Below are 21337 nucleotides of genomic sequence, written 5' to 3' on the forward strand. Positions count from 1 at the left end.
GCCTATTTATTAACTTATGTAAACTATTGACCTATTAATTTTAATTCATCTCAAGTCTTGACCTATTTTCCTATTTTCCTCTTTCTCTCTTTTTCTTATTATTAGAAATTTGACCCAAATATATTTGGACCCGACCCGTATAAAATCTCCAAGTTCACAAGTAAAGCTACAAAAACTCAAAAAGTCAGAAACGCCAATCAAAGGTTGTATCTACAGAGCCAACTTTATCTTCTTCGACTCCAATAAGACACAGAGATCAGAGAGAGAGAGAGAGAGAGAGAGTTGAGAGAGAAATGGCGAGCTCTAGTGCTGCGGTGGTCGGAATTGGTCCGTCATGGTCGAGCGTGAAGCTTTCTCAGAGACGCACTTCGCAATTTTCGCAATCCTCTCGCCGTTTTTGCTGTGTCAAAATGGCCGTCTCCCTCGACGAGAAGAAGAATTACACTCTACAAAAATCTGAAGAGGCTTTCAATGCGGCCAAAGTACACTTTATCTTTCCCTTTATCTTTATCTTTTATTTTTTTGTCTTTTATTTTTTATTTTTATTATTATTAATTTTTTTTTTGAGAAAATCGTTGTAGTTCTGACTGTTTATAAGTGTGAGGATAACTGGGATTGGTTCGTATTGGTGAAGTTTTCAATTTAGATGCAAAAATGTTTCTGGGTTTTGTAAGAATATCTTTTTTTTTATTGGATTTGTTGTTAATTGAGCTTTAATTGGGATTTTGCTTGTACGTAAGCAACCAAGAGATTAATTTGAAGTTTTGGGGGTCTCATTTTGGAGTTTCAATTCAAAAATTCATTCCTTTGCAATGAATCTGATTTCCATTGTCTTTGCTGAATAGATTCATGTTTACTTGAGAGAACTTGGTACAGAATAAAGGTGTTTTATGAAGCTTCTAGTGTACTGAAAAAGACAATGTGGGATATGTTCTTGTTAATGGCTGAATTTTAGCTTGGTTGGGGTTCTAAAGTTTGAATCTTTGTTCTGGTTTAAATTTGTGCCATACTTTCTGATTTGAGTTTTGTTTCTCTACATTAGTCTCTGTGAGTTTAAAACTGGTGAATTGTGTTGAACTGGGAACTAATTGCTAAGTGATAATTATATGGTTGTTATTGGTAATTGGATATTCTAAGTGCAATTTGTTACACATATGATTTGTGTTTTCCTAAGTTGTGCCAATTGAAATGAATAATCTTGTTGAATTTCTATGTTTTCTTAATATAACTTTTGAAATGAGAACATTTGAAGTGAATGATTATAACCTCTTTTTTCATACGGAGATCTTAACAGTGGCAGTTCTTTATTAGGAAAAAAACTATGTTTCAAACTCTCTGACTAGTTTCCCATGAAAACCTTCTTCAGGAGTTGATGCCTGGAGGTGTAAATTCGCCTGTCCGTGCTTTTAAATCTGTCGGAGGACAACCTATTGTCATTGACTCTGTCAAGGGCTCTCGCATGTGGGACATCGACGGCAATGAGTACATTGATTATGTGGGTTCATGGGGACCTGCAATCATTGGCCACGCAGATGATGAGGTTCTATTCTCTTTGAAATATAACATGCATTTGAATATTTTATAGTACATTACAGTTATTTTGTTTCCAGTGTTGATTGTACGAGAACTTCAGAATATGGTCGTTAGAGGAGATCTTGTTTCCGTGGCACAGATCTCTGTTCAGGGTTATATTTTATATTACCCTTCAAAATGTGTACTCATTATCATTATAAGAACTTTTAAATGGATATAGCAACGTATTGAAGAGGATTCTGCTTGGCAAGATGATATTGATCCCTTCTTTTCTCTGCAATATGTCTTTGAACTTTCTTTGATAGTGCCAGAGAATTTTTGTTCTTGCTATTATACTCCATCATCCTGATCTGGCACGTGCCTGCAGGTACTTGCAGCCCTTGCAGAAACGATGAAGAAAGGAACGAGCTTTGGTGCGCCTTGCCTTCTAGAAAACATACTAGCAGAAATGGTGATCGCAGCTGTTCCAAGCATTGAAATGATTCGATTTGTGAATTCGGGTACGGAAGCATGCATGGGTGTGCTCAGGCTGGCCCGTGCTTACACTGGCAAGTCAAAAATCATCAAGTTTGAGGGCTGTTACCATGGTCATGCTGATCCATTCCTTGTCAAGGCTGGTAGTGGTGTTGCCACCTTAGGACTACCTGACTCTCCTGGTGTTCCCAAAGCTGCCACTTCTGACACTCTAACAGCCCCCTATAATGACCTTGAAGCCGTGGAAAAACTCTTTGAGGCCAACAAAGGAGAGATAGCTGCGATTATCCTTGAACCTGTCGTTGGAAACTCTGGCTTCATTCCTCCTAAGCCAGAATTTCTTACTGGCATACGCAACCTCACCAAAGACAATGCCGCTCTCCTCATCTTTGATGAGGTCATGACTGGATTCCGTTTGGCTTACGGAGGAGCGCAGGAGTACTTTGGCATGACTCCCGACTTGACGACACTGGGGAAGATCATTGGTGGAGGTCTGCCAGTGGGTGCATATGGTGGAAGGAGGGAAATCATGGAAATGGTGGCACCAGCAGGGCCTATGTACCAAGCCGGGACCCTGAGTGGAAACCCATTGGCAATGACGGCAGGGATACACACCCTTAAGCGTTTGAAGCAGCCGGGAAGCTACGAATACTTGGACAAGATCACCAGCGAACTTACTCAAGGTATTTTGGATGCTGGGCAAAAGGCTGGCCATGCAATGTGTGGTGGCTCCATAAGTGGGATGTTTGGGTTTTTCTTCACAGACGGGCCTGTGCACAACTTTGCGGATGCAAAAAAGAGTGACACCGAAAAGTTTGCGAGGTTTTATAGAGGAATGCTGGAAGAAGGTGTATATTTTGCACCTTCACAGTTTGAGGCTGGGTTCACAAGCTTGGCTCACACTGCTGAAGACATTCAACAGACAATAGCTGCAGTAGAAAAAGTTTTCAGGCGGATTTAGAACATTGAATCTTGTACCCTTTTCATCGTTTTCTTTTTTCTTCTCTCTCCCTGTTGCATAATTGCTTCTTCTGTAGATGTGTTGGAAGAGTTTGTTTTGTAGCATCAATATTCTATTTAAACATTTTATCGGGAAGAAGTTTTGACTTTAAGCGTGTATTTATCTTGGTAGCAAAGCATATCTTTATAGTTTTATGTATCTCCTCGTAAAAATTGTTTGTCTTGTGTGTCAACAGAAAATCTGCTCCTTATAACTCACTGGATTTGACATTGCAAGGTCACCAAGAAAACAAGCTTGTGAGTGACTATCGGTAGCTTGCAGAAGGGTCCCACCCCACCCTAACATAGTATTGTAAAATTTTTATCAATAACTTCATAGTTGAGCAAAGAAAAATACGACATATGCCCTAGCTTACTTACAAGTTAAGAAAAATTTAATCCTTCAGTGCCATACTATTGAATTTATTTCGCACTAGTACATATATAATACAACAAACCAAATTGAATCCATCATTTCTCCTTGATTTTGAATGTGGATCTTTACAATAAAGAGCTCTATACAGCTTGCTTGACAGAACATTCATGTGACATCTATAGGAACAGAAAAAAGACCAAACGCCAAGAAAGAAACAAGAGGAAAGGAGAGAAAGCAAACAAATATGGTGAAAATTAATATAGCACCGGTAGACAAAATAATCTGTAAGAGTCATTAAGAACAAGTGACTTTCCATAGACGTATCATCACCAGCTTGCACTTGTACACATGGATGCCGCACAAACTTATTCCATTTCCATCGCCAAAGCTTGACACGGAGACTCTGAGCCTACAACATTTTTCTTTCACAATATGGAACACGAACAAACAACTTTCCTCGGCGTATCGTCGATCTTCTTTTCTGTTCAAGAAAAACCAAACTGTTATCACTTTCGGACTAGTTATTGCACCTAACATAAGCAAATCCACATTCCATGTTAATCTTCTTACCCGGTTTAGTTTTTGCCGGAGACGGCTGTACAACAACATGCATTATGATAACTCCTCCCCCAGCAGTATCACCAAAGGGCAATTTACACTGACCAACAGTCTTGTTGTTTTCCAAAATTTTACCAGAACTAATCAGTTTCACTTCATTTGCACCTTTCGGTATGATTGTTTTGCCTATGAAAAGAATTCGAAAAGCCCACAAGAAAACTCAAACCAAGTCACACAAAAAACATAGAATAATAAAAGATGCAAACTAAACAAAAATAGCAAGACAATGTCACGTTCTGGTCAAGCAACACATTTTCACATGAAGTTTCAAAATTTTGACCATAATAAACTTCTAGAAATAGAAAAATCCACCTGATAACACCAAGATATTTGCCATAAACAACTAACCATGAGAATCTTAGGATTTAGTTGAAGGATTTCCATGAACTTGTTAGTCAGAACATGAACAAAATACTAACAAATTGTTACAAGAAGTCACCAAGAATATTTTCACCAAAATTTGAATGCATCGAGAGAAATCGAGACCAAAGTACCACTCGCAATCCCAATTCCAAGCAGATCAACAATTAAAGCAAATTGATAAAATTTCCTTAGCCAATTTACACTAAAAATTATCACCAAACAACCGAAGAGAAATGAGCTGAACATACCTTTAGGCCAATCGGCGACTATCCTCTGCTTAAGCATGTCGACGGTGGAAGCCGACGAGTATCGGAACGGTCCGATGTCGGACCCATCGTACAGCCGGAATTTTATGTCCACCAAATCCTCCTCTGGCATCGGAAAATCGTTGACTTTCAATCAACAAAATTCACCGGCCGATCACTCCCGATTGAGCGAATTCCACAAACCCTTCCTCTCAGGGACTACTCCGACTCAAAGACGAGTTCACACACAGATCAAAAGCTCTGAACTTTCCATAATCCAAATTCAAGCTATTCAAAAATCCAAAAAAAAAAAAAAAAAAACACAAATTTTTTCCGAAAATTTCAAAAATTGAAGTTGGAGAAATTGAATCGGACCTTGTTCTTGGTGTAATTGGCGATCAAGCTAAGCGATTCGCTCTCTTTCTCTCTCTACAACTTTCTCTCTCTTCAGCTTTTGCCTTCCACCGGGGTTTCCCAAAGGTCGGTGCGTTTTGTTGGTGAACCGAATGAGGAAAGAAGAAAGTGTCGCCTCGCCAAATACCAACCGCTTTCAAACGACGTCGTTTACAATGCTGCGCGTGGGTCACGCCACGGTGACGTTTTGGTGTTGAAAATCTGTTGTCCAACGAAAACGGCGTCGTTTTGGTGTTAGGGTTCTTCCAAAAATTTGGGGCTCAGAAAATTCCGAAACTTTTGGAAAGAGAGAGAAAATGAAGAGGAAAAAGAGAGAAGAAGAAGAAGAAGAAGAAGAAGAAGAAGAAGAAGAAGAGAAAAAGAAGAAAATGGAAATTGTTTGGCAAACTCCTGCGAATCCTCCTGAAAAGCACGATTACATTTTTCGCAACGGTAAGTTCAAGAACAAGAAAAACCAAAAAAAAAAATTTGATCTTTTTTTTTGAATGAAAAAGAAATAAAGACAGAAATTTTGGCGGGATTGTGCAGGGAGGCGACACGTCAGGCCGTACTACTTCGAGTTCATCGCTCATGTATGTAGTTTTCAGATTCCGAATGTCAATTTTGGTAATCATTTTTATGAAAAGCATTAATCCGGTAAAACCCTGATTAAACCCTGAAGTTTTGTTATTAATTTGTAATTTATTAGCTCAAGATTTGTTTTTTTTTTTTGCTTGGGTTGGTTTTGTTAGGTCAAGATTCGGTGGGCAGGGAAGACCATTGTGGATTTGTTCGCCGAAGAGTTTAAAGGCAGGCCATATGAGTACTATGTATGAAGCTATTTCGTGTTCTTGTAAACTTTCTCAACTATTGTTGTCTGTAAAAAAAAAAAAAAAAAAAAGAAATTGTTCTGGTTACTAAATGTGAAAATTCTTAATGGTTGTGCTTTGTTTTGTGCATTGCAATTTGAGTGCGGTTATTATGGTTATTGTTAGTACATGTTTTGGGTGAGTCAATGAGTTTAGCGATCAAAGGTTAAGATTTGAATGAATGAATGAATGTAGGTTAGTGCAGTCAAATGTGGGAGAATACAAGTTGATGGAGAGATGGTCCCGGTTTCCTATATCGTAAAATCGTCGCAAAAGATTAGCCACTTCTTACACAGGTGTCTGGTGATTGATTCTGTCTTGGTTTTTTTTTTTTTTTGCAAGAGGGAACATATGGTTTTCTGACATTGTTTGTTTCTTTCATGTTTTGTTGTTGGACCTGTTGGTCTCGAGGGTTTATTTGTCTGCGTGATTTAGAAACTGTATTTTGAAAGTTATCAAGTTGGGAAATTGATGTCACAAAGGTTGTAGGCACGAACCTCCTGTTTTGGCTTTGGATGTTAAAGTTCTTCACAAAGAACCGGATGTTGTCACTGTTTGGAAACCTGCATCTGCTCCGGTTAGTCGGTAAATTAATTAGCTATACACGTGTTTCTCTTTAGCAGTTGTGTTTCTATCACATATTTACATAAGTTTCTGATATTTCTTAATTGTTTTGGAAATGAACATCATGATTCTATGCAGGAAATTCATGACACCCTTTTTTGTGCCTTATATTCTCTCTTTATTTTGATTTGCATTTTTTGACTTTTCACTGCTATTCAGGTGCATCCATGTGGTCAATATCGTAAGAACACTGTTGTAGGCATTCTTCAAGCAGAGCATGACTTGGCACCTGTATTTCGTATCCAAACTGCGTTTTTCTCATGTGTGGTTTGAATATTATGTGATTTGACAGTGTCATTTAATCTGTTTGCAATCTTTTACTTCTTGTCCTTTCCTTGACCATGATCATGTCAGCTGTACATCGTCTAGATCGTTTAGTTTCTGGACTTCTTATCTTGGCAAGAAATGCTTCGAAGGCTGACAGTTTTAGGCAACAAGTGAGCCTTGGACTGAGATGTTTATTATATGAAACTTAGAAGGAACAATCTTCTAGTTCCTTTCCCCCAAAATCCTTATCTTAGCATGATGCGCCTTTGTAAATAGCTGTTGATTTTTGTTGTTGTTGTTGACTTTTTTTCCCCCTTTTCCTTTTTCTTTTCTTTTTCGCTTACTTGGGTTTATGCTATCTGCATGTCCTTTCGCCAAATTATTTGCCGAATTATAATATGCCCACTAGTATAAATGCAAAGATTTCAATCATTATTTAACTATTAGCCGAGCTTATATTACCTACACGACTTTTCGCCAAATCAGTTGCCTGATAATTTATGCCCACTTGCAGAGCAAAAAGTTACAACTAGTGTTATAACTACAAATATCGTTACTCTTGAAGGGACAAAGTTAAAAGAAATAAGCTGGGCCCTGCAATACAATATATATCTTTTTTCTGTTAAATGATTTTGGCACAATTTCTAATTGCATTACGAAGTCGTCCTGAAACACCCTTTTCTGAGTCAATTCTTTTCAATTTGTTTGAAATTGGACCTATAATTCATTAAGCACAGGAGTTGTTTCGCTTTCTTTTGGCATTTGGTATGAACTTTATCTTTCATAGATCATAAAATACTTCTTTAGTTTTTACCATCCTTAAGTAGGGTGCACTTGTGGCAGATTGAGGCAGGCAAAGTGCAGAAACAATATGTTGCTAGAGTCATTGGGGTATTTCCTGAGCATGAGGTATACTCTTGTCAAAGATGTGTAATTTATTCATGAACGTGTGATACAAATTCCGAACTTCTTTTGTCTTGTCAATTTGTTGTTATCAATAAGAACTAGTTTCTGGAAATTCAAGCCGAAAACCCACCAGTTATTTTTTGCATTTCCCCCAACAATCTAAGCTACGCATTTACAGGTCGTCTCTTTTAATAAGTATAATACGTGCATTGATATTTATACCCATAATTCACTAGGCAGAGAAATTTTATGTGCTGAATTATATAAGTGCTTTTCTCACTCTAAATATTGATGATTCTTTTACTTCTCCAGAAAGTCGTGGATGTTAACATAAATTATAATGCTCGGGAAGGAAGGAGCACGGCAGAGGTATATCTTTCATTTCAAAGCCTAACTGTACGGATAGTTGATGCTGGCTTTTCAGTAATATGTGGAGCTCTTTGCTCGTACAATTTTTCATTTAAAAGTTGAGGTTCAAATGTAGGTTACTACTTGCTTCTTAGTTGTCCAAGAAGTCCTTTTATTACTTTCCTCCTACGTTTTCCTTAGGCTTATGCATATGAAAAGTAAGATGATGTGCTTTATAAATCCGAACTCTTGGTTATGCAGGTGGGTGACTCTTGTTGTGATACGCCCGTAAAGGGGAAGGCTGCTTCTACCAAATTCACTAGAATTGCTACCAACGGGATTCAAAGCATTGTCTTGTGTGAACCAGTCACTGGCAGAACTCATCAAGTAAGTAATTTCACAGTTTAAGGAGATGATAGAAACATGTTCTCTTTATTGCTTCTATGCACGTAACATACACGTTGATTTTCGGTTCCCTCTGATACCTTACAAATTTGATAATATTCCTTTCCATTCTGCAATATTCTTTCATTTAGTTTTCTTGAGATTCCACACCTAGTAGTCTAATTTCAATTGCATTACTGTGGTAGTTTCCCTTTTATGGATCCAATGTCATGAACTTATGACCGTGCTTTGCGTGTTTTCTTTGTTCTGACAGAAAACGTTAAGTTACAAAAAAAAATCATTTTTTTTTTTTTTTTATGCAGATACGTGTACATTTGCAATATGCGGGACATCCCATAGCCAATGACACGCTTTACCTGTCCAAAGAATTCGTTGATCGTTCCACTGAAGGAACAACTGCTGATAGGGCTGCTGCCGGTTTAGATCGTTCTTTGTCACCCAGTTCTGGACAAGATTTTCTTCGTCAAAATGAGGAGTCTTCCACTGAAGATTTCTGCATTGACCCCATGTGTACAAACTGTCCGAATTTGGGTCCCAAAGGGTAAGATATATGTTGAAACACAAAGTACAAAATTTGATCCCAACTTTGTGAGTTAATTTGCGACATATTTAATGGGGAATGTATGGAGTTGGATTCTTTGTTACTAGTATTAGGATCTTTTTTCTTTCGTTCATTAGTTTACCGTTGTGGTCTGCAGTTGTGTATAGAATGTTAGGTTGTCACACGAAGTAGAGTAAACATTTTGTCTTGTGATCTCTGTTCCAATTTTGTCATTTATCAAAATGATGAGCTTCGTTACTAAGGAGCAGCCCTATTTGTTTCGATGGGTATTTATCCATATCAGACACAAAAGTGGAGCCCATTTATAGGATCTACCTATTTGTGTCATTGGGGATAAATTTTCATCGGGACAAACAGAGTTTTCCTTCTCCAAGTGCATGTAAATGTGAGAGACTTGTGTCATTGACTTGATCCATTATGGTTAATATTGATTATCTGCATGGTGAACACGAGGATTCCATACACCAAATGCGCCATTGTCTTTGATGCCAAATGATATTTTTTTCTATTAATTAATCATCAATGCATATATTTAAGTCACTTTATTTACCAATCAGAATAAAGAGAAATCAACTTTAACATTTTTAATCTTATCATGATTGCAGATATGATGGTGATGAAGAGGGTCTGTGGCTACATTGTGTCAGATACTCTGGGCCAGGATGGGCTTATGAATGCCCATATCCAGATTGGGCTACACTCTGCTAAAAATACTTTTTTTTTCCGAGAAAAGCAAATGGTTTGTTGTGGTTGTGTTATGTCATTTTAAATAATTGAGCGACATTATATCTTTTTATTTTTCTTTATTAATGATAATTATTTATTTTTTAGTAGAGCAACATAAATAATATTTTTTTATCACTTTGAGTGGTATTTTTGGTTTTTTCCCTTTTCTTTTTCTGAGGAGTTTCTTTCTTTATATAACTTTTTCTTCATTAGATCCCTTATAGAGATGTGTACTTGCCCATTTCCAGATTGGGGCTTAACTTAGCTAATCAAAAATACCCTCCCATCTTAATTTGATTTACTTTTGTTAGTGTAAAAAGATCTTTTGGGGAAATATGTATTTGTCATTTCCCATAAAAATGTTGCAAGAAAAACAGAACCATAATGTATTCCTCATGGAAGACTTGGTAAAAGTGTCATCCATTGTTGTTCAATTTGAAGGCAACAGTTGTTCGACAGAACTCCCATGGAAGTTGATGAGATTTATTGGAATTGGAGTTCGATCCATAACATGGAATATGATCCAACAAGGATTCATTCATTGCATCTTCTTATTTGTTTATTTACCATGTTTGACAAGGCTTGGTAAATAAAGATTGAACACAATTCACTTCCAACTAAAGGGAAAAGAATAATGTGTCGGGGTTTTAATCTTATCCCAACTTTTGAATTCAACTAATACGACGTTGTCATTCTTCTATTATATCTCTATGAATTATATGGGACCACCAAACATATTGTCCGCAACATAAATAAGGGTAACAACAAAACCGGGAAGATTCAGATAAAATTGAATGCAAGAAACGTCAATTTCATACAAACAGATGAAACAAAATTCATATGACCAAGAGGATCATGTTGTAAAGACGAAGTGATTTATGACAATCAAAATTTTAAAAGTAAACACGTTATTAAATTCGAAAGGCCTTTGTTGAACACAACACTATTAGCCACACAAATATTATTATTATTATTATTATTATTATTATTATTATTATTATTAAGACCACCCAAAGAGAAGATTTACACACTCAAATATTACAACTCTCAAGACACTACACTCACACTTACAACTCACCGAACCACTCAAGGTTATTAGCCTTATATTTCTTCACTTCTTTAATGCAAACTAAGAAAAATAACAACCACACAAGTTGCACTTCAACTACTCACACTAAACTCACGACACCTAATTGCCAACATCAACTAATACTTAAAAGTTGTTGGAATGATCAGATTTTTCATTTGCTCTCACAAGATCTGGGGTTTGAACCACTTTATGAGAACAAATATGATGAGAATTAAGGCCGTGTTTGGAATTGATCCCGTTTTTATTTTTTATGTTTTTTGAGAAAAAAATAAAAACATTTTTAAAACGGCATTTGGTGCAATAAAGACAAAAAAAGGGAAATGAAAATGATTTTTTGGTTTAGTATAAAATAAAAGAGAAATGAAAAATGACTTTTAGTCGTTTTTCATCTTTTTTTTCGTTTTCTCCTCTCTCGAGCAGAGAGAGAGAGAGAGAGATTAATGGTTTTTTTATACTGAAAATAATTTCTTGATAAAACTACCTAACGCATTTTTAAAAATGATTTATGTCTGAGATTAAAAACGTTTTCATTTTCATTTTCATACAAAAAATAAAATCCTTTTGAAACGAGTTTCAAACGCGTCCATAGTTTCTTGCTTTTTAACGATTGCAGCGTTTGGCAGAAGGCTCCAGTTTCAAGCTCGAACAAAATGAGTTTGGAGAATTTCTAAAAATAAACAAAAAATTCTAATATTTAAAAGTGTTACCTATCAATAAAAAGAATGATAAATGGTATGTTATGTAAATTAAAATTGAAAAAGAATTACAGGAATTCTCATTGGTATATAGGTCACGTTCATTTTACCAGTTCGAGTTTTGCTACAGTAAAAAGCTCTTAGAAACAGTCACATCTAACTTTTTTGCTACAGTAAAAATCTCTCCCATAAAGTCACATCTCAAGTCGAATTAAAAATTCGAATCAGTAAACTAAACGGGCCCATATATACTGAAATGGAATTATGTACATATATAAAAATGCAAGTGGTAACAATATTCTTGTACTGTAGAACATATTGAAATATACTGCCTAGGAGGATCTGACTCCTGAATTTTGTTTGACCCTGAAAGGTTCATTCACCAGTACTAAACCAAGGGGCTTCAAATATTGCTCCTTCCACATGGAATAGCACAAAGCATTACCCATAACAGTTTGTCTGTAACTCTCAATTAAGTAGTACTTCATGTGCAAGATTGAACCATATTTATTATACTTCATGTGCAAGATTGAACCATATTTATTAAGCAAAAGCAGTAGAAAATGACAGTGAGTCATAACTCTTATATATATGTATGTATATATTATATATTTTGGGCTTCTTTTGTTTTAAATAATTGAGAAAACTGGCATCAATCTTTGAGGGAATATTAGTAGTGGGCGATTACATCATTTTCATGCTTAGAAAGAAAGGTAATTTATGGCACAAGGCAAAGCTTGTGGGCTCTACTGAAGAAGCTTAGGTTTAGGCATATGTTAACCTAAAAAAAGACCTACCTTAGTGGCTTACATTTGAACACAAAAGAAACAAATCCTAGGCCCTTTATCATTGTGATCTTTTCTAATCAAATTGCATTATTAACACTTTACGCTCGCATGATTTGTGGCTACAAACTACAATATGAAAGTACGTAGCCATATTAACCTCTAATGTTAAGATTCGAATCTCAAATCCTATAAAAAGAAAAAAGTTACTTAACTGTTATAGGGTTACATAATAATTAGTGATATTATTTGATAGATATATAGTTCCATCCACTACTATTATAAAACAATAAAAGAATGGAAAAAGAAATCAAAAATATCATTCCATATGGTAAAAAAATATTATTTATGGCATCCACTAAAAAATAAATAATTATCATTTAATTAAAAAAATAGAAAATAAAAAGTTATAATGACACTCAATTATTCAGAATGACATAAATGATGGGTCTGTACAAAATCATGGCACACCATGTACTTCTCTTTGAAGCGAACCATAATTAGTGGATCAAGTAACGTTTTAACGTTAAGCAATGTCATATATCTCAATGTTTCTCCTAATTCTTGTTGGATTCAACTTCTATGTCAACTTCTTTTTGTCCCTCCCTCCAATAATATCATGTGATATAAATTAATTATCATATTACATCTATATATTAAAATTTCATATCAGTTAAAATACTTTCATCGACTTGTTGAACCTGTTCTTAACATCATATTAAATTAACATAATTAATATGACTAATACAACTCTTTGCGTATAGATAGATTTATTTTAAGTTAACAATTCACTTGTCATGGTCATTTTGCTAGTGTTATTAGAAGGTTATATTACTAAGTTTCACTTTAGTCTCGAGACTTTTTATGTCCAACACGTGAGTCTTACTTGGTCTCTTACTTCAATACCATAGAATAGAGCTCAATAGCAAGCAAACATTAATTAGTTAAAGTTACCGAGATAACTTAACACTAAAATTCGTTATTAACTTTCCACACCTAACTGACGTACACTTGTTTCAAACCCGAGAAACGTTATCGGCGATCAAAAAAAAAAAAGAAAAAAAATATTTCCCCACATTTTTAGAACAGGTAATCTTTGGTTGATAAATAAAAAAAAAAAAAGAAAAAGGAAGAAGAAGACTCGAGTACTAATCAGATCCACCAAAATATGCACAAAGTTTCAAAAGGGAAAAACCACAAAAAATATTTCAAGTCCAAAAACTGCCACGGAATACCCTTGTCTCCTAACGAATGGATGGCCATTGGGGAACGTAGCCACCAAAGTGTATATATATATATAATATTTTATACATACGTAATATATATGTATATATAATGATATCATTATATATGTATATATGCATTATATATATAAATATATATTGCTTATCTTATATGCGTTTGTAGGGTTTTGATTAGTTCTTGATCAAGAGGGTTCCCACGCAGACAATTTCAACATGAAGAAAAGGTCGACAATACATGATGGTCATGTCGTACGTATCTTAAAACAAATATTCTTTTTTCGGTTTGTGGAGTCAATGTGGCGGAAAGTTCTTGAACCCTATTTTGCACGGATATTTCCCCCCCCTCAAGTTAATCTAATTAACTTATTTACTTGAGAAAAAAAAAATTAAAACTTTAACTACATTAATCCCAAAGCGAGATCAAAATTTAATTAATTAATTTAACATATATTGAACCGACCCATGATGATAATGATGATGATGATGATGAAGAGGTGATCTTCTGACGCACAGTGGAAATCCAACGCGATTATTAACTATAACTTATAAGTTAAAAAGTTGAGAGATTAATAATGAATTTATACAGAAGATGATAACGTTTTGTGTCATGCTTATTTACATAAAGCTGGTTAGTTATGGTTTTGTGGAAGCAATGTGATGATCACTGAGGGGAAAAAAAATATTGTTGATATCTAATTAAAACTCATTTTTTTGGTACGAAAACTTTGTTTTGTGGTTGAAAGTTTTGAACTGTAAAGATATTTTAACAGTGGAAGTCCGACGCTAGGGATTAAATATTGCTAAGTTGATATACAATCGATGATATTGGAAGATCATTATATTAACTTATATATATATTTATATGTATAAATGTCTTCAGTCTACTAGTCCGGCAACTGTAACATTTTCTATTCGTTAGTGTAACATCATTGTTTCGACATTTATGTAACACTTATTTTGTTTAAATGTTATAAAATATAGTCATGGTGAACCATGTTACATTATGCTTGTTTCAGTATTATCATGCATGTTACATCAAAAAGTTACAAGTTCTAACAAAAATATTATACTTGCCATATTATACGTTACTGAACTTAAGACAAAATATATATATATATATATATAGTAGGATCACATATTAATAGTGTATATTTTTCGAAGGTTTAATCTGATCAAAATCACAATAAAAAAATATATAAAGAATAAATAATATCCGACACAATCTAATAAAAACTGAAAAATAGAACCCTAAATAGTATAACTTTTCAAATCCCATTGTAGAAGTCTTCTATTGGTTTTTCCACTTAATATGTTATTTCTTCCTTATATATAAAACTTGTATATATCTTTTGGCTTTAATTGTGATAGCAAATGTGGCCAAAATTTCTTGGACTGTGTAGCGACACTTTGTTGGAGGTGCAACAAAAGCTAAATATTGTACGTATAAAAGTTATATGGCATAGTTTATGGCTTATCATCTTTTAATGTTAATTCTTTCTAAGAGATGGTTATTACTCCAAGATCCGGGACAATTAATTAATTAGATTTTATTATTAGTCAGCAAAATGTACCTCACCGCATACCTAGATGCATAACAAAGCTTTAAATTATTATTTTTAGAGAAGACACGTCATGATTATTCATTACCCGCCGAACAATGCTAATTCAATTATTATTCGTGATTTGAGACATACATTTGGTCAAACTTATATTTTTTTTTATGTTGATTATGTGGCAGTTCAAATTATGCTAGCAAACACAGATCTATGTGATAATTTTGTGGTTGGGTCACGTAACCCATGGAGTGATTATTTCCACCAAAATAGTACGGATATCACTTAACATGGTTGTAAAAAGCAAAAAGGAATCAATACACATATATAATTTAGGGAGTTTTAGTGTATCTTTTTAAATGTTAGATTTATTCAAAATATCATCAGATTAAAATATGACAAAATAACTTGATACATATATTTGTGATGGTTCAAAACAGAACCCTATTTGTAAGATATTTTCGTATACTCTATCAGAAAATATATTTTTTTAATACTGAAATATATATATATATATATATATATTTACATTGCGCTTTCTGGGGGAAAAACAGTGAAATGTAGTGGGACCATTTGAAATTGCGATGGTACTAATAATATACAATTTGTTACTTTTCTCGTCCACTTGAGACTAGCAACTAGTAAGCAGCCATAAATATTACAGAGAATATGAGATTCTGCCACTTATTTGGATTCACAGAAAGCTTTTGATATATCACTGAGGGTCTGCACCTGAGACAATTATGGACAAAAGATCAGCAGTTAAAAAAAGGGCACTTCTAAAACAGCTAACCGGAGATTAGCAAGTATCACAACCGGATTCGTTTGAACATAAAAATAATATCAAAAGAAGTATATATATTTTATGCCTTTTGTTGCTAAGCAGCTCATACCCGACACTTTTCTTGTGTCTCTTCCAAGTAAGACTATGGGTTAGTTTGGTAGTGCGGTGAATTTTGAAAAAATTATTTTTAGTTATGTTGAAGGAAAAAACAATTGTTACAAAAAGTAGATGTTATAAAAATTAGCTGTTACAAAAAGCATCTGTTACAAAAAACAGCTGTTACAAAAAGCAGCTGTTATAAAAAGCAGTTGAGTGTTTGGTAAACTATAATTATTCTAGCTGTGCTAGTTCTAAAATCAGTGTAGTAGCGTTTGCTAAATTATGAGGTTGAATTGCTGTGGGTAGTTAAAATGACCAAAATAAACGTGGTATGAAATCCAGATGTTCAAACTAAAAATTGAGTACTTACAAAGGCCTACCTCTTGATTTAATGAGGTAGAGAACGGGCAGTCGGAGAAGGAGATGGGAGACCGGCAAACCGACAATCGCACGGAGGAGAAACCAAACGAGCACAGACAGGCAAACAGAGAGAGAGACCGGCGAACAAAGCCAGAGAAGAGCACTTCGAACCGAGCCAGCGAAGAGAGAGAACAAAGAGGAGAAGAGAGAACGGAAAGAGAAGGAGAAGAGAGAACAGATCTAAAAAATGTGATTCTGCTTTTAGTTTCAGAGTGAGAGTAAATTATTCAAAAATCTACTATTTTAGTTTTTACTAAACTGCTTTTAAAGCTTTTGCTGTCTCAATAAGTGTTTTTCCTCCCCAAAATTAATACCAAACCCACCTTATGTTTGGTTTATAATACTGGTGATCAGACAAAAGAAGGGGAAAAGAACACACACACACACTTTACTATAAATATACATATATATATATATATATAAAGTACGATTCACCTAAAAAATGATATCATTTTAGTATGCACATTTGGAATTAATCACTATTATTCAGTGAATATGTTAGCCATTTATTTCGTTAATTTGTGTGCTAGCTATAGCTCGCTAGTTCTTGTCTCTTAATTAATTCACGTTTTTACCCTAAAAAACATTTGTCATGTTATAATCATGTTTTGGATTTTTTTTCTTCTTGCCTGGGTTTTCTTAGTTTTGATCTTGCTCAAGTTACTTCGTGATAAAATGGAAAAGATTACACTTTTTGCGAGAGACACGTATAAAAGGTCGGCTAATAATTAATTAGTAACTCTCTCCTACAATATTGGTCGGCTAATAATTAATTAATTAGTAACTCTCTACGACAATATTGGGAGTAGAACGTGGCCTACTTAATGATTATTTATCGTAAAATCGTCGTCTAATGTGGGAGAAAAAAGTGAGAGTTATTCCGTATTCTAAAATCCATACATCGTCCTAGATGAGAATTTTCAGAAAACTCTCGTCTAGTGTCTACTTTGAGTGACATTTTAGACATCAACTATTTTTTTCGATGGTTTCTGCGTCTTCTATTATCTTAATGACAATTATGATGATGTCTCTAGTTTTTTTTTTTATGTTTTTTTATTTTTTAAGGAAAATATGTCCATGTTAAGATACAATTAGTTTGATAAATATTGACGACCAAATCATACTTAAAGCTACATATATATTATTTAGCATTCCTTAGTTTGGTTCGTAGGTAGTATAATATACTATTTAGTATATTATTATATACACGCAACTAATTTGTATATATATCCGAAATTAAATATAATTCTGAAGAATCTGTCATAGTTATTAGAATGGCTTTAGAAGAAATTAACGGTAGCATGTAATTACATTAATTAAGAAGAGGTACAAGTGGCATGAGCCCTTGAGAGAGAGTTATACATGCAAACCAAGACCTTAGAAATCATCATGAAAAACTAATTAAGAAGGGATTTTTGGACCTACTTAAATTAAGCAGGGGCACGTTAGCAAATTAAATACATGAAAATTACATCATAAAATTAATAAAGCTAGAGATAATCCCTTCCATCAACCGGGTCAGACTCGATCAGCTGAGCCATCCTTATTTTTATTTGCTTCCTTGGTTTCCTCTATCTTTGCCTTCACTTGATGGTTTTCATTCTCATGATCAGTAATCTTGTCGTTTCCGGTACTTCCGGTGTCGTTTGTCTGAATGAAAACTGGGTTAAGTTCAGTTGGGCACACAAGTGCACTAATCTTCACAACATCAATGACATGTTCAGATAGTTCTTGAAGCTTTGGCTCTAGAAGAATAGTTTTCTTTGCGTTCTTGTACACAATGTAAAGCGCCATCTGAGCGATGCCAAAAAAGAACCCGAGTACGTTCGGAAACTGTCGATCCAAAGAAACAAAAAGTGTAAATAAAAAAAAAAGAGCTAAAAAGAAGGGAAAAAGGTACAGAAACACATAAAATATTGTTCCACGCAAGCTATATAAATAATATATATTATGATATATTACACTTACAGCTATATTGTAGTCCTTGAGAAGAAGACCATAGAAGAACCACATGACTGCACCTAATGTGAGGAAGAATGACAAAGGAAATGGCATGAACTCCACGCTCTTGGTTCTGATCACTTGTCTCTGCACATGATAAAATTAATTATGTTAAATACTAAAAAAAAAAACACAAAACTAAGAATAAGAAAGAAAGAGACAGGAAAATTTAATGAAGCGTACTGTTTTCTAATTACTAGACCTTAATTTATAGAGGGTTTTCATTAATTTATTATTATTATTATTATTAGTATTGTTATTGTTATTATTATTACCATGATGCAAAGTGGTGCAGCAAAAACACTAAGATTAAATGCGAGGCAGATCCATCCAACGGCCTGCAAGCGTTTTTCACCCTCTGCTAGGAAGATGGTCAAGACAAGCATCAAACCATAGCCGACAACATTTAACATGAGGAGAAGCTTCACCGTCTCGATCTGAAATTTTTGAAAAACCATCTTTTAAATTAATATATAATTAGTATTAATCCATATAATAATAAGCAATGAATGAGAGAGATTAATTTAATGATAATAATAATAATACAAAGTTTAATGAGTTAATTAGTATACCCTAGTCTTCTTGGGAGCGTAAAAGAGGAACAAGGCAATGTAAACGGTCTCTATAACGCAACCGACTGAGTTAATGGTGATGAGAAGAAGGGCATCTTTCTTAAGCAAGGCGTAGTATATCCACAGCATTGAACTGAGGAGTGCAATTACGTAGGGAAGTGACTGAAACCCTTCGGCAGATTTCTTCTTGTAGATTTTGTGAAATGTTGGTCTGAAATACATATAAAGCGAAATAAAAATAAGAATATATGATGAGATGATATGAATAATAAGCCTATGATAATAAACTTTTGCTTGGCTCAAATAGGAATATTGCAAACTAAGCCAAGATAAACTATAGGCTTACATTGGAGCAAGGAACACCATGAAGGATACAATGTTGCCTACAGGATCAAAAAGATTAAAATAAAAAAAAAAGTATGTTAGAAATGTATAATCAGAAAATATGTTGTAGCATGCAATATTATGGAATTGCACCACGTAAATAATACATGCACCTGCTAAAGTTTTTGGAAGATCGAATATCGGTACATATTATATGCATTATCTTATACTAAACTTTTATAGGCAGAGCCAAATGGAAAATATGTGATTTTCTTTTAGCAAATAGCAGGACATTAAAAAGATATATTTTGAAATAGAAGATGAAGAAGAAGAAGAAGAAGAAGATAAAGAAGAAACGACATTGTACCTAAGAGGCCAAAAGCAAGAGTCAAGTAGTGGTGAGAGGCCATATCTTCTGTCGTGGATTTCTTTAGTAATTGGAAACTCAAAAACCAAGCGACTAGTACTCTTGCTTTAAAAGAGTTGTTATATAACCAAAGTGTAAAACCCAAATGGACTTCTAATATCACCTCTTAATTAACTTAAACTCAGTGAGGTCATTAGCAAAGAATGAGGCTGCTTATATAGGGCTGAGAAGGCACAGGACTTGTCCAACTTGCAATAAAATAATGCGTAAAGCATGAGTTAACTCATTTTCCAACTCCTTTCCAGTTGTTTTATGCTTTGTAATTAGCCCCCTATTACCCCTATATCTACCCTTATTTGGTCTTTTTTTTCTATAATTCACCCGCTAGCCAGTTAAGTCCTACTTGTGATTACCATTCCTAGTACAATCACGAAATTCTTTTTTAGGGGTTGGTCCCACTTGAGTTTCTTTCTGATGTGGCACCCACCAAGTGGGCTTAAGGGTTTACAACTCATGTTTCAGTTCCACGGGGTTTCCTTTCCTCTTTCCAAGGGTAGGTTGTGATGACTCCTCTACTTCTTCAATCGCCAAAAAAAAAATGATGTTGACTCTTGTTCTTCAATCAAATTTATATACAATACTTCATGACCAATGAATTTAGTTACATTTTAGTTTAATGAACCAATCAAATTATAGACCCACTAAGTATTAGAAACTTTGATTTTTGTGTGTAAATTAGGATACATGCATCACAACTTTTGTAATTGCGAATGAGAATGGTACATTCTAACATCATAAATGCACGTGTGTTAAAAATTTGGGAATTTCGTAAAATTAAATTATTGTATTGTAGCTTTTCAACCTTAGTAAATTATGTTTCAGTTTTATGATGCATGCATTTTTTTTTTTTTAAATAAATAATGAGAAGAGGCACTAGCATCAAGGTGAAACAAGACATCCCAATTATGTTGGCACTCCTTGAAACTCCTATCACACACTAATTAGTTTTATGATGTTTCATGATGATAATTTTTTATGTAAGTGGAGCTAAGAAGGTAACTGATATTCAAAAAGCTTAGTATACTAAATTTATTAAGCAATTCTAGATCAACATTTATTTATGTTGATATAAGTTGTGGGATTTGAATATAAGACATTGATATGATTAAACAAATTTAACGTTTAGAGTATAGTTAGTCGTTAATGTTTGAGAAAATTCCTACTATGAGAAATGTTAGCATCATTATTTATGTAACTTTCTTTGTCACTTTTTACATTTATTGTTTGACACGTGAAATCTATTACCATGATATATTTTTGTTTAAATAAAAAATGAGAGTGTTTAACAGTGAATGTAGAGAGTGAGAAATAGAGTGAGAAAGAGAATGATGCTAGCATTTCTCATCCTTCTATTCACACTAAAATTTAGACACCAACTATGCATAGAATTTTTGAGTGGCCATAAAGTTGTTAATTCAGTTCTGTTTGGTATCGGCGAGTGGTGACTTTTTTGACACTTGATGTATTATATGTAGTTTCACCTTCTCTTTTTCCGTACAAAAAAAAGAAGAAGAAGAACAGTATTATTATCATGTTTTTACCATAAAGATGTAATCATGCACTGGAAAACACTAGATACGTGTAATTCATGAAGACCACTTGCTGATCAGTTTCTGAAGGATTCCAAATCCAGAC

At 34.2% G+C, this 21337-nt stretch overlaps 4 protein-coding genes across 5 annotated transcripts; 2 read left to right on the forward strand and 2 right to left on the reverse strand.

Moving 5' to 3' along the window:
* Window positions 1–185: 185 nt before the first annotated feature.
* On the forward strand, window positions 186–3116 carry LOC21392173 (glutamate-1-semialdehyde 2,1-aminomutase 2, chloroplastic). The gene is made up of 3 exons (XM_010095627.2): window positions 186–482; window positions 1367–1540; window positions 1901–3116. Exons 1-3 carry the CDS (start codon window positions 294–296, stop codon window positions 2966–2968), a joined length of 1431 nt encoding a protein of 476 aa, XP_010093929.1. The 5' UTR covers window positions 186–293; the 3' UTR covers window positions 2969–3116.
* A 274-nt stretch (window positions 3117–3390) lies between these two features.
* On the reverse strand, window positions 3391–5099 carry LOC21392174 (membrane-anchored ubiquitin-fold protein 3). Of its 2 annotated transcripts, none has more exons than XM_010095628.2 (4): window positions 4984–5099; window positions 4612–4827; window positions 3953–4126; window positions 3391–3863 (listed from the first exon to the last, which is right to left on the reverse strand). In XM_010095628.2, the coding sequence occupies exons 2-4, from the start codon at window positions 4739–4741 to the stop codon at window positions 3808–3810; spliced, it is 360 nt and encodes a 119-aa protein (XP_010093930.2). In that variant the 5' UTR covers window positions 4742–4827; window positions 4984–5099; the 3' UTR covers window positions 3391–3807. The 2 variants fall into 2 exon arrangements, with proteins under 2 accessions (XP_010093930.2, XP_024019782.1); XM_024164014.1 differs by having other exon boundaries at window positions 4612–4869.
* Window positions 5100–5114: 15 nt separating this feature from the next.
* On the forward strand, window positions 5115–9759 carry LOC21392175 (RNA pseudouridine synthase 7). The gene is made up of 13 exons (XM_010095629.2): window positions 5115–5190; window positions 5335–5454; window positions 5551–5594; window positions 5754–5831; window positions 6066–6166; window positions 6360–6447; window positions 6654–6732; window positions 6849–6931; window positions 7605–7670; window positions 7980–8036; window positions 8277–8402; window positions 8723–8961; window positions 9588–9759. The coding sequence occupies exons 1-13, from the start codon at window positions 5115–5117 to the stop codon at window positions 9688–9690; spliced, it is 1260 nt and encodes a 419-aa protein (XP_010093931.2). The 3' UTR covers window positions 9691–9759.
* Window positions 9760–17896: 8137 nt separating this feature from the next.
* Window positions 17897–19741, reverse strand: LOC21392177 (bidirectional sugar transporter SWEET10). The gene is made up of 6 exons (XM_010095631.2): window positions 19643–19741; window positions 19298–19334; window positions 18952–19162; window positions 18655–18816; window positions 18347–18466; window positions 17897–18211 (listed from the first exon to the last, which is right to left on the reverse strand). Exons 1-6 carry the CDS (start codon window positions 19683–19685, stop codon window positions 17897–17899), a joined length of 888 nt encoding a protein of 295 aa, XP_010093933.1. The 5' UTR covers window positions 19686–19741.
* Window positions 19742–21337: the final 1596 nt, after the last annotated feature.

The sequence above is a fragment of the Morus notabilis genome, unplaced genomic scaffold (genome assembly GCF_000414095.1).
Source record: "Morus notabilis unplaced genomic scaffold, ASM41409v2 Scaffold2427, whole genome shotgun sequence".
In the NCBI taxonomy this organism is placed as follows: Eukaryota; Viridiplantae; Streptophyta; class Magnoliopsida; order Rosales; family Moraceae; genus Morus; species Morus notabilis.